Source organism: Bradysia coprophila, unplaced genomic scaffold (genome assembly GCF_014529535.1).
Source record: "Bradysia coprophila strain Holo2 unplaced genomic scaffold, BU_Bcop_v1 contig_94, whole genome shotgun sequence".
NCBI classification, from domain to species: domain Eukaryota; kingdom Metazoa; phylum Arthropoda; class Insecta; order Diptera; family Sciaridae; genus Bradysia; species Bradysia coprophila.
Genome location: NW_023504022.1, coordinates 9,532,198 through 9,548,247, shown reverse-complemented (window position 1 = coordinate 9,548,247; position 16,050 = coordinate 9,532,198). Strand labels below are relative to the sequence as shown.

The 16,050-nt window shown below is 34.5% G+C and overlaps 1 protein-coding gene across 4 annotated transcripts in view; it reads left to right on the top strand.

The window, feature by feature from the left end:
- The window catches only part of LOC119085315, a 62,541-nt gene that overhangs the window by 18,783 nt on the left and 27,708 nt on the right, over positions 1-16,050 (top strand). For all 4 annotated transcript variants that reach the window (XM_037195696.1, XM_037195697.1, XM_037195694.1 and 1 more), the window contains exons 4-7: positions 4,556-4,733; positions 11,207-11,433; positions 11,708-11,870; positions 15,870-16,009. In XM_037195696.1, coding sequence (XP_037051591.1) covers positions 4,556-4,733; positions 11,207-11,433; positions 11,708-11,870; positions 15,870-16,009 — 708 coding nt within the window. The remainder of the gene's footprint in view (positions 1-4,555; positions 4,734-11,206; positions 11,434-11,707; positions 11,871-15,869; positions 16,010-16,050) is intronic.

Genomic DNA, 16,050 nt, shown 5'->3' with positions numbered 1-16,050 from the left:
ACGACGGCAAAATGGCTCAGCTTAGCTTAAATGACTTCACACAAATGCTAATGCTTTAAGGGAAAAACACTTCTTCTCTTACCACAAAACGCTCACGTTAAGTGAATTAGGTAAAAGAAGGGTGTTGCGGCCTCGGATTTAGTTGTGGTCAGAAGCTAACCAGATCTAGCTATCATGAGTTGTTTCCACTGATCGATTCCCAAGGCATCAGTGAAGTTGATTTTCCAAAAAAAGAGTCTGAGTCTCGGGCTGAGTCAGTCCATTTTTCAGATTTTTTTTTGAAGGAACCATAGATTTTAGTGACAAATTTTTGTGCATTCTTCACTCTTCAGATGTTATGCTAGTTTTTGAGTAAATGTAAAAAATGAAGCAGGCAACCTGATCTGCATGTCTGTACATTTGCAAAAAACACTTCTTTCTGAAAATGAACAAATGAAAAGGATTTATTTCAGTCTTCTGAAAATATTTATATCAAATGAAGTAGTAGATTTGTATCTGTGCGCGTGCCGATTTTTTGTCTAGCGGACTCCGCCATTCGCCTTTAATACGTACTTAGACGACGTTTCATCAGCTGAAATTATTTTACTGAAATTTACGGAAAGTCCTCTTTTATCTTGTTGTCAAGTCTCAATTTTGCAGGAAAACAATTTTTCCATTTAAAAATAAATAAAATTTTGGGAAAATATGGAAAATGTAACAAAATAAAGAAATATGTTTTCCCGAAAATACTCAGTGAGAACAAGCTGTTGCAGTGTTGCTTGTACTGTACATGCAAAGAGTGATTATTCCTTTTTTGATGTAAATCTAATTTTCATATTTTGGAGTAAAATCTTTGAACTAAAAAGCATCAGTGACGACACTTAAGCTAATTTGCACAAAAAGAACAATTTAGAACCTTTTTTTGTTGATGCTAAACAAAATCGTTGCTACTGGAACTAGCAACTACACAAATAATGTAAAAGAAGAAGTTCTTTTGGGAGAGAATGTCAGTTGTTTTTCTCTCTAGACTGGAAAATTCTGCAGGACCAACGAATTTTAATTGTTTTTTTCGGTTAAGGACATTTTAGAAGTTAGTCCTGGCGTCTGTGAAAGATTACATCTTTCAAATCTTTCGTTTTAAAAGTGGCATGTCTTCTAGGATTTCATTTTTTGGTATTTCTAAATAGAAAATCTTAAGAGTGAGTGACATGCTACAAAAGCTCTTCATAGATAGTGTTGCGTAACTTCTCAGATTTCTCTCTGTGTGGATTATACAGCATGAAACAATTTATGTAGATCTATGTAATTAGATTCGTGTAAATACTTAACACGTTTCAGTATTGTTAAATGTACGCTCTAAATCCCCATGCAAACGAAAATTCAATTTACTTCTTATGTTCGGCTAACACAAACCTACACTAAAAGACTTGTTCAAGGATTTATTTGAATGTATCAGTGGGGGATTTCGTACGGAGCTTTCCAAAAACAAACAACCCTTTAAATAATCTACAATTTCGAATTATATTCAACAAAATACTTTGCAATGCATAAATGTATAAACCATTTTATGTTGTTCCACATACCATGAAATAACAAACTATTAAACATCTAAAGCACTTTACTTCACCTACATATTATAAGGAAGCAAAGCATATAAGCGATTGCGATAGATTTCGGTTACATTTTCCTATACACAATGTATAACATTGTATCTGTACAGCAACTACACACGCCATCCATATTACATCCCATTTAACTTTTGAGGAGTTAATTAATTACAGAAAATACATCCAAGCATTACTACAGATTTGATTGCCCATCCATGGCATAACATTTATTTTGGAATTACTTTGATGGCAGTTCATAAACCAACCCCCTCACCATCCATTAAAATTATAGTATTATGAGCCAGGGGGGAGTGAAGGAAGGAAGGTTCATGTGTGCCACACTATCTTTTGCTCATTGAATTTATATTTATATTTTGGTTGTCAGTAAATAAATGAGACTGCCAAATAAAGTCTTTAATGTTCCTATACCCATAACCTATTTATACGTGTATTGTATGCCCATCATTCTTGCAGTATACCATTTCGGTTGTTAATTTTATGGTGGTTGATTTTAATTAAAAGTGGCAGAGTAATGAATACGAAAAAAAAATCGACAAAAACGGCAGAGCTTCATTAACTAACTGGTTGAAATGAAAGTTTTATAAGTTTTTTTGTTCGGTATTCGTTCATTGGGTTCATAATGATTTTTTTTTCTGATTCGAACAATTGTTGTTGTTGGCATCGGAAAAGGAATGAAAATGAATGAAGAGAGAATAATCATTCATATAGCCGATAGGCATTTAACTGCTATGCTAACATTTAGGATGGTTAGAATTGTGGATCTTATCCTTGTGATAATGTTTTGCGAAAAGTAATGATGAATCGTCTGCTAAGAAATGTATAGTATTGCCATTGCCTAGTCAACGTTTTTATTTGTAAGCTACGCGGATTCAACAGCGTTGATTCAATCAATGATTTGTTGGTTCAGTTTATAAAAGGTGCGAAAGTAAATTAAGTTCGTACTTCTCGCGGTAAACTTTTGTTACCACGTCAAATTATTTAATAGGAAAGGGGTTTCGAACGGTGGTTTATTATATGAACTTTTATCAACAGCAACAGAACGTGTACATGCTTGCCTTTCGCTGTAAGCTGGTTATGTATAGAATTATTATGGTTATAACCATATATACATATACCTTCTACTTTGTTGTCGTCTAACATAAAATCCTGCGACCGACATGTCAAACAGAACCATAAAAGCGAAAAATATGCTACCGCAACCTTTTATTCGGTGTACTTAATGATGTTGGAATGATGCGAAGTTTCTCAATTTGATGGCAATGTGTACATTACATAACATACAACGTTATATACCATTCTACATACGACTTTTTTCCTCGTTCACAATTTATAGAATTTTTTCTTTAAATCAATAAAAGCCGTTTTTCTACATCGTTGTGTGTGGCACACATGTTTTCACATTTGACTTTGGAGTCAATTGAAATAGTTAGTTGTTTACCGAGGGTACATAGGAAATTCCAACAAGAACAAAGTTTTGAGGCTAAAGCGAGGCGAGGGTAGTGAATCGTTTGAGTTAAAGGTTGTTCCACGAAACAAAAACATCAATTTGTCACATAATTTTTCAAAGCCTATGCAAAGGTGACAATTCGGGAGAGAAAATGTCTATTTTGTACCCTGTCAAAACAAGAGGTGAGAAAATAAACATTTTCTACACCGAACTGTCATCAGACATAGTGTCATTTTGATATGGCCTTTTGAGTGAAGAAAATAGAAAATTAGAACAAGAGCGTAGTTTGAGTTACATATTTTATTCCAGAGGTAAACGCACGTTGCGAGGTGTTTTTAACCGTTTTTCTTCAGATCCACCGACTAGTTTTCGAAGTAGCAAATTTTTGCGATTTTTTGGAATTGATGGTTTAGTCGAAGCCTAAAATGACGTACACCGTTCCAGAGGGAATCAAAAAATCTTTCATATCCTAGTAAATCCCAAAATAAATCCCAAATATTTTCCAATAAATCTTATAAATATTAAAGAGTGCGCGAGGGGTCCCGCAATAGATCAAACATCAATTTGTTACACAATTTCGCAAAACCGAAGCAAAGGTGACATTTGGAGGAGAATTTACGTTTACGTTCTACCCTGTCAAAGTAAGAGGGGACAGAATCTCTATTTTCTATCCTGTTAAAGTAAGCAGGTAGAAAATAGACATTTCTCACTCAAGCTGTCATCAGACAAAGCATTATTCTATCGTGGCCTTTTGAGTGGTTGAGAAAACAAGGTTAATCACACCGTACATATGGAAAATGTTTTTCAATTCATAGCTGCTGCCGTTGGAAAATGAATGTTTAGTCATGTAGAGTCCGTTTGTTTTTGTGTTTAAATTTGCGTCCACATAATAAATAGACGGAACAAATAAGCGAGTAAATTTCATTTTATAAAAAGATAATTTGAGCCTAAATCTCATGTTATCTCCGGTTTTTTTTTGTGTGTGTGCAATATTGTTTCAGCTAAAAAGGAACTTTACTTTTATAGCCATCGCCTTAGGCATCGTAACGAGAACGATGATACGTTCTACAATAACAATGTTAGCAAAATATTTTCATAGACGACAATATCCCCTCCGGAAATGATTATTTTCGTTTAATGTTATTTTTTCCTCTTTTATTTTCTCAAATGCTCTCCTTCTCCCATAGTAACACGTTCCTCCATTATTTTCCGTTATATTTTTTTTTGCCTTCTTTCTGCTGAAAAACATTTAAAATCTTGCCGAAATGGGAATGAACGAATCCCATGCTCCTCAGCTCAGCTTACACGTTAAACATTCAGTCAGTCGTAACAACAACCATATACACATGTATATAACTCTTATAGTTCTATCCTCCAAAAAGAGCGCCCCGCATATTGAATATTCCTTGTTATATACGTTACAAGATCAACGAAAACGGAAGAATTATTCATACGATATTAAAGAGACTAATATAAAATTTAATGCAACATTCCATTCCAGATGGTTCATACAACCGACAGAAATTCCCGGCCGACTGATAATCGTTTTATAAGAGAAGTGAGGGGTGGCTTAACCATTACAAATGCAATGCTGGAGGACGATGGTAAATGGCAATGTGAGGCTGAAAACGCCAAGGGATACATTGAAAATGCTAGACCAGTTAAATTAGTAATATTAGGTAAGTCTTAACATCATATAACACGATTGGGGAAACGTTTTTGGTGTATGATGTGTGTGTGTAGATGTTATTTGAATTTTGTCAACGAGGTTAATTGAAGTGTGATGTGTTGTGCATGCTTATATATATTCATTCAATGTGTGATTGCGATGTAATATGGTTTTAAAACGATTTCAATTTGATCGGGTATTTTCATAAAGTGCCTACGAGTAAACCGACGACGACCCTCCATGAAGGAACACATTATTGATTTTAATTTGTTGTGTTGAAAATTTCCATAAATAGCAACGCTAAAGTTATGTGTGAGGGGCAATTACCTAAACATTCAATGCATTCTATATCGTGTTGTATAATAGATGGATGACTCATGTATATTATACAGGCAGGCGGAAAATGTCAATTTTATAATGTCTTTCATTTCATCCACCCTTGTCAATTTTAAAAAGGAATTATTGGCTTCTATACTTAAAAATGTCATGTAAGAAAACTACCAATTACCAATCGTCGCAAGCGTCACAAAAGGTTTAGGGTATTACCACACGAGGTACACGTGTCATTGGAATTGTAGATTGACAGCATGTCAATACGATAATGAGCGACGAATATCTTTGTGATTGGAGACTTATTAATATTGGAATGAAGACACAAAATTGTGTTCAATAAAAGGGTTTCAACAAGCACACAGTTCTCATTTACTTTGGCGACAAGGAATAGATTATTAATGAGCAGTTGACATGATTGAAAACTAAACATAGGAGTAACGACTGTTAGATGTAGCACTACGAAAAATGGTTGTATTACGACAATGTCACGTTTTCGTTGGTTATTGACCTCGCCTTCGCCTTTTACAGCGAAGTTCAATTTTTCCGTCCTTGTGACGTAAATATCTATTACGAACGGTAATCTTTCGTTATAAATGTCCTCAAGTGTTTCAAACAAAATCCTTAACTTCCATCATATCACCATACAATCTGCATATATGAGACTCTAAGAATTTGCTTCATTGAGAGGTCTTCAAAATAAAGGCTATTCAGTGCTTTATTACATTGTTTAAAATAACCGGCCCGTGGGGATTGATGCAACATTCTACCACTAAATTTGATATAATATTTGCTACTGTAATTCACGCCGTAAGAACGCTACAAATTTAAAATGGAACGTGCGCAGGTCTGTTTTACGCAGCGTTGAATCGTCCCATTCCTCACATTCTCATAAAGGAAGCCTTGAATTTATTTTCAGTTCACTTTTTATTCATTCGTTCACTTAAAATTCAAATTCTGTGGCGCACTTACGGCGTGAATACGTAATCACTAGAAGTACATAGCTTGGCACTCTTTGGAAACAAAAGCTCAAATGTAATAGATTTTCGTAAAATTCTGTAACAGTACTTTTATCATAACATTACTAACGTTAGCGCTCTATCTATTTTTAGCCATGAAATTTAATGGATATTTTCATAGCATCTGAGCCAAGCACTAGCACATATTTTTTTAAATGAAATTTAGCCTCTTTAATATGATCTGCCACAAAATAAACATTTTTTGAACCGTCACAAGTATAAATTTAATGAGAGCCTCCAAAGCCTCCAAAGTGGCACAAGTTTAAAATTTTTAGTTGACTTTAAGACGTAGACAAGTAGGTCATTTCAAACAGATTTCTAGAAATTCGCACAAATAATTGTCAAATATTGTTCTTTAATGAAAATAGGTCAATAAACAATCAGATGAAACATTTATTTATCGAAAACCAAAATACTGTCAACAAGTGGAGCATGTGTATCCAAAATATAGTACACCGGCAACTCTGATCTTTTATAATGACAACTTAGTATAGTTGCATACGCAGGCCCCTCTTGGAAAATCTGTTCTGCTTGGTTCAGATTCTATATTTTGCAAGAGTGACGTTATGTCACCTGCGGTTGTTTATATACTTTGATGACAACACCATAAGATTATCATTAATTTCGCCTCTATGATAGAGATTAAGATTGCCTCGAAATGTGTTTTGCAGGTATAGGTGGAAGCACGGAGTTTTGGTGGATTTTGAAATTAAATTTCTCTATGTTGCACCAACGCACTCCAATAACAGTCACAAGAACCGATTTTTTTAACGATCAAAAAGCCTCTTATTTTGGTCACAAACTAAATTTATGACTACTGCGTTGAGTGGGCCTCTAATTTTATATCTGTTCAAATGGCTGTTCTTGGAGTTGGTTGGTTGCACAGTGTGCAATGCACACATATGATTAATTAATTTTAAGATAAGCGAAAAAAAAGACTGCTCAAATTGCACAGCCAGTAAAAAATCGATCTTTTCAAAAAACAGAAATTACAATAAATAAAAATCGTCCACTCTATTCCTTCGCAACGTTCCAAGAATACATGCTGCGTTTCCTCTTTTAATAGCAATTGAAATTCTTTGCACACATTGTATTGTGAAATAAATCAATGAAAGTATACTCTAAAGTTATGGTTTGTACTTTCATCGAAATATATGCCCGAAGTCTGTAATTGTGTTAGGTGGAGTCCTTTTTCAAAAAGCAAGATGCGTAGCCTTCCAATTAAAAACTTGTCCAATCAACCAATCAATAACGTGTGAAAAACAAAAATCAAAGCCTACTCGAAAGCTATGGCGATCCAGTTGTCAACGGACAATTCATGAACAAATGCCATAATCCATTGGAAATTTGAAATTTTTTACTTTTTACAGTCAAAATTGTTAAAAATACGAAAAAAACCTTTCTGCGTTCTACGTCATTACATTCGATTATTTAAAAAAAAAAAACGCGTCACACGTGTGTGGTATTACTTTCCATCAAAATATATAGCTAATTTGCTGGTTAAATAAAAGGCAATAGCCTCCAACCAAACTACGAAAACAAGTTAACACGCAACGCTATTTTGGTTCAAAATGCATTATCCCGACTACATAGACGAAGAGTTATATTTCGGAGGACCTGTTGTAGAAGACGAGGACGACGTACGTGATCGAATGCTGGAATTGGCTCCGTTCTTGCTTCTCAATCGTTTCTTGGCCATGGATTATGATAAAATGCCTGACATGCAAAGAACATTTGCACACCTCGGGTCCGTAATTAGAAAGTTGACCTTGCGAACACACGGCCCATCTCAGCACAAGTTTAATTCAAGGGTAGGAATTGTGGCTGGCCGTTTAATTGTGGATTACTGCCGTGAAGGTATATTTCAAAACAAAGATTTGGTGGTAGGTTTCGCCCGGTACAATAACGAGCGTGAAAAGGTGTTTCAACTGTCCAAATACTTGACGAATCTAAAAGCGCTGGATTGTTACAAAGTTCGAGACGACGCCAGACATTTTTCCGTGCAGCAAATCACTCAATACTGTCCGAGACTTGAACGATTGACGGTTGTTGCTGATTTTATTGACGACGAGGACTTCAACGTTGGTTTAATCATTCCCTTTCATTCAACATTGAAGCGTATGAAAATCAATTTGCAAGCGTACAATCACGGTGGCATCAAAAGCATCATATTCCGGCTGGGTAAAATGATGAAAGAACGAACTCCAAACTTGGTGGCAATTGAATTCGAGTTTGAGATCGATGCTTACCTGGAGGAATGGTCGTATGAACAAGAAGAGGAGTTTCTGAACGGATTCAACGATAACGATGAAATGTATTCACATTTCAAACAAATGGCCAAATTGAAGCGATGCATTTTCTTATATTCATACCTGTACGAAGGTGTCGCGACGCTTGAAGTGAAATTGAAATAGTTGCACGAGAAACGGTAAACCTTTATGTCGTTGATCACGAGATTGTAAAGGAGAATTTTGATTTTGTTGTGTAAAAACACTATATGAACTGCCTTTGAACTTTTTTATACCACATTGATCATTGATGTATGTGTCGACTTGTTAATTTAAACGGATTTTGTTGAGTGTCTACCCTTAACGTCTTTACGTTTTTTTTAATTCAATGAAAATTACATTTTCGTGCTAAATGAAAATCCAAAAAAATCTGTGAATTACGTTCTCAATAAAGAGATTTGAACTTCAACACAATTATTTCTCTCGAGTATGAAGTGGTTGATCATTGATTTATAAGATTATGATGAAAAGCTGACCTTCCACTTGTACCTTAAATATGTTTTACTACTTCTTTGCTTGACCTCACTTTATAATGGCATAAATTTCTCGTTCGACTGTTATATCATGTCTTCAGAAAGAAAATTCGACTTTTAAAGATCGGACTTCTTTGATAAAGAAAATAGTTGTGGTAAAATAATTCGAAAATATTCGACACCAAACCACCCACTTGCCACCCAATCTCATTCAGACTTAAAAAAAATTATTTCTTGAATTTATTGCTTAACAGCTTCCATAATAACATTTTACCTGAATCAAACCTTTTGAAAACCACACACACAAAATACAGAAATTAAGAATTATCTTTTCGTAACCCCAACGTTTCTCATGCTCTTCCATTCTATCTCAACGGAAAATCAATTCAAATTTTGATAAAGGATGCGAACAGAAGGGAAAGAGATTTTCTTAGAATTATTACCTTTTCTAAAAATGGGTTTTAATTTCATGGTGAAATCAGCTTAATCTTTAGACCCATGCGACGTAACGGGATGGTGGCAATTTTCAAATTTACTTTGGACAGCATTGTCCAGAATTGTGACATTTCGAGATATTTTCACTAAATCTGAACCGATTTCCATTACCTTTTTTTCGGGGGAACAGCATCAAGGGGGCACTAGTAAATCAGTAAATCAAGTAAATCACGGTAAATCACAAAAAATTTTGAAAAATTTTTGAAAAATTTTTAATTGTCACTGGATTACATTTCGAAGTATCGTGGCCGTAAACATATAGGATAAATTTCATGAACTAATACAAATTGAAGTAAATAGATTCAAATTTAGTAGAAACTTCATTTTTGATTTACTTGATTTACTGTGATTTACCGTGATTTACCGTGATTTACTGAGCTAGTAAATCAGTGATTACCCCTCGAACAGCATCCGACTGACGAGAAAGGGACGATATTCTCACCTGTCACGGGAAACATTCTACAATAACTGCAACAGGTGTAGCGTCCATCCAAAAAATACAACTGTGGCAGATTATGTAGATTACCTGGAGACAAAGTTACTCGTGACAGGTGAGAATATCGACACTGTTTTGTCAGTGCAGTTCTCTGAACAATGCTTTTGCCGGTGCGAAAACTATACATTTCTACTATAATTGACATTAAACGACTGTAATATTGAGACAGATTTTTTCACTAACTACAGTGAACGACATCTCAAATGTCTCACTGTCAAATTTTTCTGAGAATTTTATTGTGTCATTGCAAATTCACAATGACATTCTCTGAAAAAAATGACAGTGAGACATTTGAGATGTCGTTCACTGTAGCACGTACTTGTATAGGACAGGGCCAATTTTAGAGAAATTAAATTCCCGAATTTTCTTTTCTAATTTTTAAGTCATTTTTCTCCAACGCACTTCAAGCAATTTTCTGAATTTTCGTGAATTTAATTCCATGAAATAAGCCCTAGCACGGTATAGCATAACATTAGTCACCGCTCACCATTTATTTTCGTCGTTGTTATTGATAACAGACCACAAGCTGCTTCTAGGTTCATAACTAAGAAACAAAAGACTTCAATAAGATCAACCACCATTCACCTCCCCAACTGCATTCTATTTCTATTACAGAGATAACATCTCAAAAGCTCAATCCATTTTCATTATAAACAATGATTCTTGACGCTTTCCTATCGCATTGATGCGTTTAATTAAACGTCGATTGAATTTGCACATCATTTAACCAAACAAAGCTCCATCATGTTGTTAATATATCAAATTTCGAAGCGAAATATTTATTGGATCAGGGGAGCGTGTAACATTTGTGCCATAACAACAACCGATGTCTTCATCTAAATTACTTAAACAAAACAAAATTTGAATTTTTAAATTAACAAAGAAGAAAGAAAAAGAGAAGAAAAAATCATGGGAGACGAAGATGTAGAAGGAGATGAGGATTGGAAAATTTTCGTTTTTTAACCTAATTCACCAGATTGTTTGTTCAAATAACAAAAGGATTCGGTATCACCATATTGAGAATGGTAATCCATTAAATCATTTTGTGTACTATACAGTATATCGTATCATCTTCATCATCGGTGTACAGTGTACAGTATACAACCTTTATCATTTGCAAATGATTTTTCGAAGGAAAATTCTCCTCTTTAAATAATACGGGGAGTTCACATCAAAAAGTTTCCGTTTTGCAATTTACTTTAATCTAAAATCCTAATGGAATGCTAATTCATTTAAATTTATCATTTATTTAGATATTCAAAACAAATATTAACCATAAATCCAACAAAACCATAGCGGGTAGAGGGAAATATATATATTTAATAATTTCATTAAATTCTCACCAAAATTATTGTTTATTTTCAAATAATAATAATTTTCAGACCGTCCGAAGGCACCATATTTGCTTATTGACTCACGTCGGTTGGATGCTGGCAATATATTTGTACCTGTAAAGGAAAATTCCGAATTGAGTTTGGCATGTATAAGTGAGGGCGGAAATCCCAAGCCAACTTTAACATGGGAGGTTCTACTAAGTCCTGGTGTTGATCGGCATTCGCAGAAAGTAGCTGCTGAAGTTTTAGAATTACAGGAAGTTCGAAATGATAAGGTAAGAAATGCGACTCAATAAATTTATTTAATATGAAATGCTATGCCGGGTGTTGTAGACTGTATGGATGGGATATTGCGGCTGGGTAGCCAAAATTAAATTAAATGAAATTGATTTTCGTGTGTGTTCACAAACTTGCAAACACTATGTATAACGTACACATGAAATTCAATTTAAAATTATCTGTGCGAATGTGTTGTGTGTGGTGTGGTATAAGAAAGACGGAAGGTGTTATTTTATGCTAACGAATTTTCCAATTCCAATTTCCATTTAGCTATCGGAAAAAGATTCCTATAAAGTCGGTAGTGGTGGTGCAAAAAGTGAAGCGAAAATGCCAGCAGTGTATAGGGCACACCATAATGCAAGAATATTATGTGTAATGGAACATCCGACACTGAAGATGAGACAAAATGCATCACTTTTACTTGACGTTCAATGTAAGTAGCGGAAGGTTTTTTTTCCCTTTTTTCTTTTTTGTTTTCGTGAATGAATTTCGTGTTGATAAAAAATGTGCAAAGATTTTTGTTCGAAAAAAAGAAAAATCCCCCGAAGCTCTGCATTTCGAAAGCTCTCTAGATGTGCTAAATTATATCATATATACGAATTTTCCCGTTTTGTTTAACCCTATTTCCCATTTTTATAAAATTGCACGATGAACCAAAGTTCTGAGCATAGTAAAATATAAAAATATTTTGATTAAATCCCGGAAACTTTTGCGAAACTTTAAATTGAAATTAAAATGTCTTTGACTAGTCAGTCTTACCATTTTGCCAACGGCTCACATTATTCAATATACCAATTTTTCTCAGTATTGTCTTATTTAGCCTGATAAGAATCCTATCCTGTACGATATTGAATGGAAGATAGAATGGGATAATATATATACGTGAAGTCGTGTGCACGATACAAAATGCGGAATAACTTCGTTCAATTAAAGAATCGTCAGAAAAACTTATTTTTCTCATTGAACATTGAACAAAAGGGAAAAAACTGAAAAACTATTTCTCCCTCTGTATATTCGACTAATACGAAATTCCTAAATAAAATTTAATTTAATCTGAAGAACTGGAAAGGATTTTCCGTACGAGCTACCTCTGGCTTTTCGCATCAAATAAATAAATCCGCTCTTCCGTTTTCGCCGGAATGTTTTAGCAAACAATTTTATTAATTGAGTTCCGAAACATAATAAAAACAAAACAAAAAATATATTTTTAACTGGACTTGGGTTGTGTGTGTATACTTACACTGTCGAGATGAACTTGACTGTACTTGAATCCCTAATCGAAATTTGATTTACATTTCAAGTTTTCTTTTCCAAGATTTCCCTTATTTTTCTTTGTTCGTTGTTGTTTCATCTGCAGTCACGTCCGATGTAATGTTTGATTTAGACCTTACCGTCTTGCCTCCTTTTACCATTGCATCCCCTCGATATATATACCACCAGAAAATGTATATTGGATTTCTTTCCGAAAAATTTATTGTAATAACCAGCAAGTTTGAAAGTCATGAAATTAAATGCATATGCTCGTGATTGATATATGCAATGAGGGAGCAAATTGTTGGAATTTTCTTTTTGGAACATTTTTTTCTCGGTTGTAAAGGTTGTAAAGGGGGCGGATAAAAATATTTGAATAAATTGAATTAAGTCATGTGTACGGTTCGTAAATTTGACATTTTTTCAGACATATGCCAACATTCCGGTACCGGTTTTATTGTATTGAATTTCAATGTAAGACCTAATATGTGACGAAATTACCCAGTAATCTAATTACCAAAATTCGATTATGTCAATCAAACCTAAAATGCAGTGTAGGGTTTCTTCTCAGAAGAAGTGATTTGCGTTGGATCGTCTATGATGGTGTGCGGCACGTACTCAGGTCAACATTCTGTTGAATTTTCAAAAGGCTTACAATTTTCGATTAGTTACTGGAATATCTTAGAGTGAATATTTGCATACAAATGGGGCAAGTGTTCGCCCGCGTACATTGCAAATGGACATTCTGTTATTGCATTTTATTGCACGTCACTTTTCGAAAATTTCCCGGGGACGACAGTAGCACAGCTACTTTGATAATGTATTTAAAATAACAAAAGCTTACAGCACAGCTACGGACACATATTACTACGTATACATCCTGATTGGTTATTTCAACTTTTGGTTAACTAAAATTTCGGTACACACCGAACTTTTCGACCAAGTTTTCGAATTGGATAATACGACAACTGCATGTCCATATATACTCGAAACTTGGATGCCATTTTAGATTTTAGTTCCCTTTTGTCCTTCGGTGTTTTTTTTCTTTATTTTGTCGAAATATTTTTTGTTCTAATTCAGTTTACCGAATCCAAATAACAATTTCCGAAAGCATCGTAGCAAATATCCGCAAAATACAGTTACAGTATCTAAGAGTATAACAGTAACAAATTACTTAATTACATTGTGAAACGAGCATAAAATTTATTCTGTACAATAGTAACCGACATGTACCCATTTTGCTGTGTACATATAGCTCTGGATAAGGACCATACAATTACATCACTATAGATAGGTACACACATTTTATAAAATACCGTAAAACTAAATATCTGGATGCACAACGACGAGTCTTCTGTTCGACAGAATAAAAACTTTTCTTCAGCTATAAAACCTATAAAACTTTCAAGATACTTTGTTAGGAATTTAGCTCACTGTGCTGCATATATAGAAGAGAAATGGAGTCTATGTGTATATGTAAACAATTCTGATATCCTTTCGAAAAACTGCAAGAAACCATGGATCTGTAAAATGTATACAAATCTATAATCTATATACAGTCTGTATGCATACATAGCATACTACACAGCCCTAGACGCATTACGTTACAAATATATCTGTATACGAATTCGAATTGTTCCCTTTTATTATGTTTGTTCAACTGATATACAAGACAATAGTTAAATTCAACGACACGAATGGGCTGTTTATAAGTAACAAAGCCTAAAGTCTTTGTCGTATTTATATATTTCCTCAAAGCAGCAAAAACTTTTGCATTTGTTTGTAGTTTTAGTTTTGCATAAACTTATGAACCGTAAACTTATACGGAGAATAATGTCGCAAAATTCAATTGCAAAAAAAAAACGAAACTATTTGATCAAACGGATGAGAAAGATGAATTGTAAGACTTTGTATCACGGATTCATAGAAGTGAATATAACTTGGCAAAAAAAAATGTGTCGCACGAAATATTTATGACACTTGAAAAGTGGTAGAGTAAAATACGCAGAGGCGAAGTAATAGACATAATCTTATGTCACAGCGCCCTTTGTGGCTCGGCATCCCGAGCTACTATACTAGAATTTTAGAGTTTATGTTTGGCAGCCTGAGTCCTCTCGCCCAAACCTGTAAAGTCTAGTCAGTTCTAGCCCACCACAGATGACAGTAGTATCTTGGTAATAAATTGCAATGAAAATATTTGGAAATATTTGGAAATATTTGCACAAATCTATCATTGGTCATATCTCAAATAAATGCCAAACGATTTGATCAAAGCACCTAGCATAGTAGCAGAATTTTGATAATGTCAAACAAGGCCATAAATTAAGTCAGTGTTCCATGTAATTTTTCATTTTTACCGGGGATTTAAGGTTGATCTAAACAGCACTCTATCCAGGCCCAGGCTGTTCATATACGCCCTATTTGAGCTGGTAGCCCGTCGCGTCTTCTGGGTATGCCTTTCGTTGACATAATAAAATATTCTACTAGCTGCTACTAAGCGTTAACAGACGGCATGTACATCTATCACCAGCATCATCTATCTAGTCTAGTACTTCTTTTTGATGATAGAGTGCTGTCTCTGTGAGTAGACTTTGCCTCTAGAAGTGGTTCTTTCAATTCTCTTCACGTGAGATTTTCTGTCGTTAATCAGATATAATTTTTCAGCAATCGAAACCGATATTTTATTAAATTTACAATATTCTACCGTTTTTTATAACGTTACTCGAAAGTCTACTGAGCTTCCTCCTTCACATCAGTTTTCTTTTCAGCAAACATTTCATCATGACACCTCAACTTTGTGTGTATAGAGACGATGTGTCTGTCTTGATTCTTCATTTTATTATTCAGACGCAAAGAAATCCAATGCTAAATTCCTCGTGCATTTACAAAATCAATTATGCGCTTCAAGTTCTTGTACAAACTTTTCGCTATAATCCTTACATGCAAAATCAAGTTTGCTCAAAAATTTGCATAATTTTAATTCGAAAAATCTCTCGAACTTCAATTTTTACTTTGATTTCCGCTTTCTGTCGCCTTTCTTTTCCAAAAACCTTCACACACACTTCCTATCCCAATGTACACTGGTACACATATATATACGCTTATATTCGTACATGGTATGTTACCCGTGGAACCCAAACAATATCATCAGGAAAATTTACATGTGAATATGTCTTTGCAGATACACCATCGTTTGCTATTTCCCGTACTCCTGGCTTTGGGTATCCTTTGAGAGAAGGTATCGAAGTGTCTTTGAAATGTGATGTCGATTCAAATCCACCCAGCACACCTTTATGGCAGAAGGATGAAGGCGATACACCAGTAAGTATAAAGAAAATAGAAAACACCTTTTCCCGAACAGC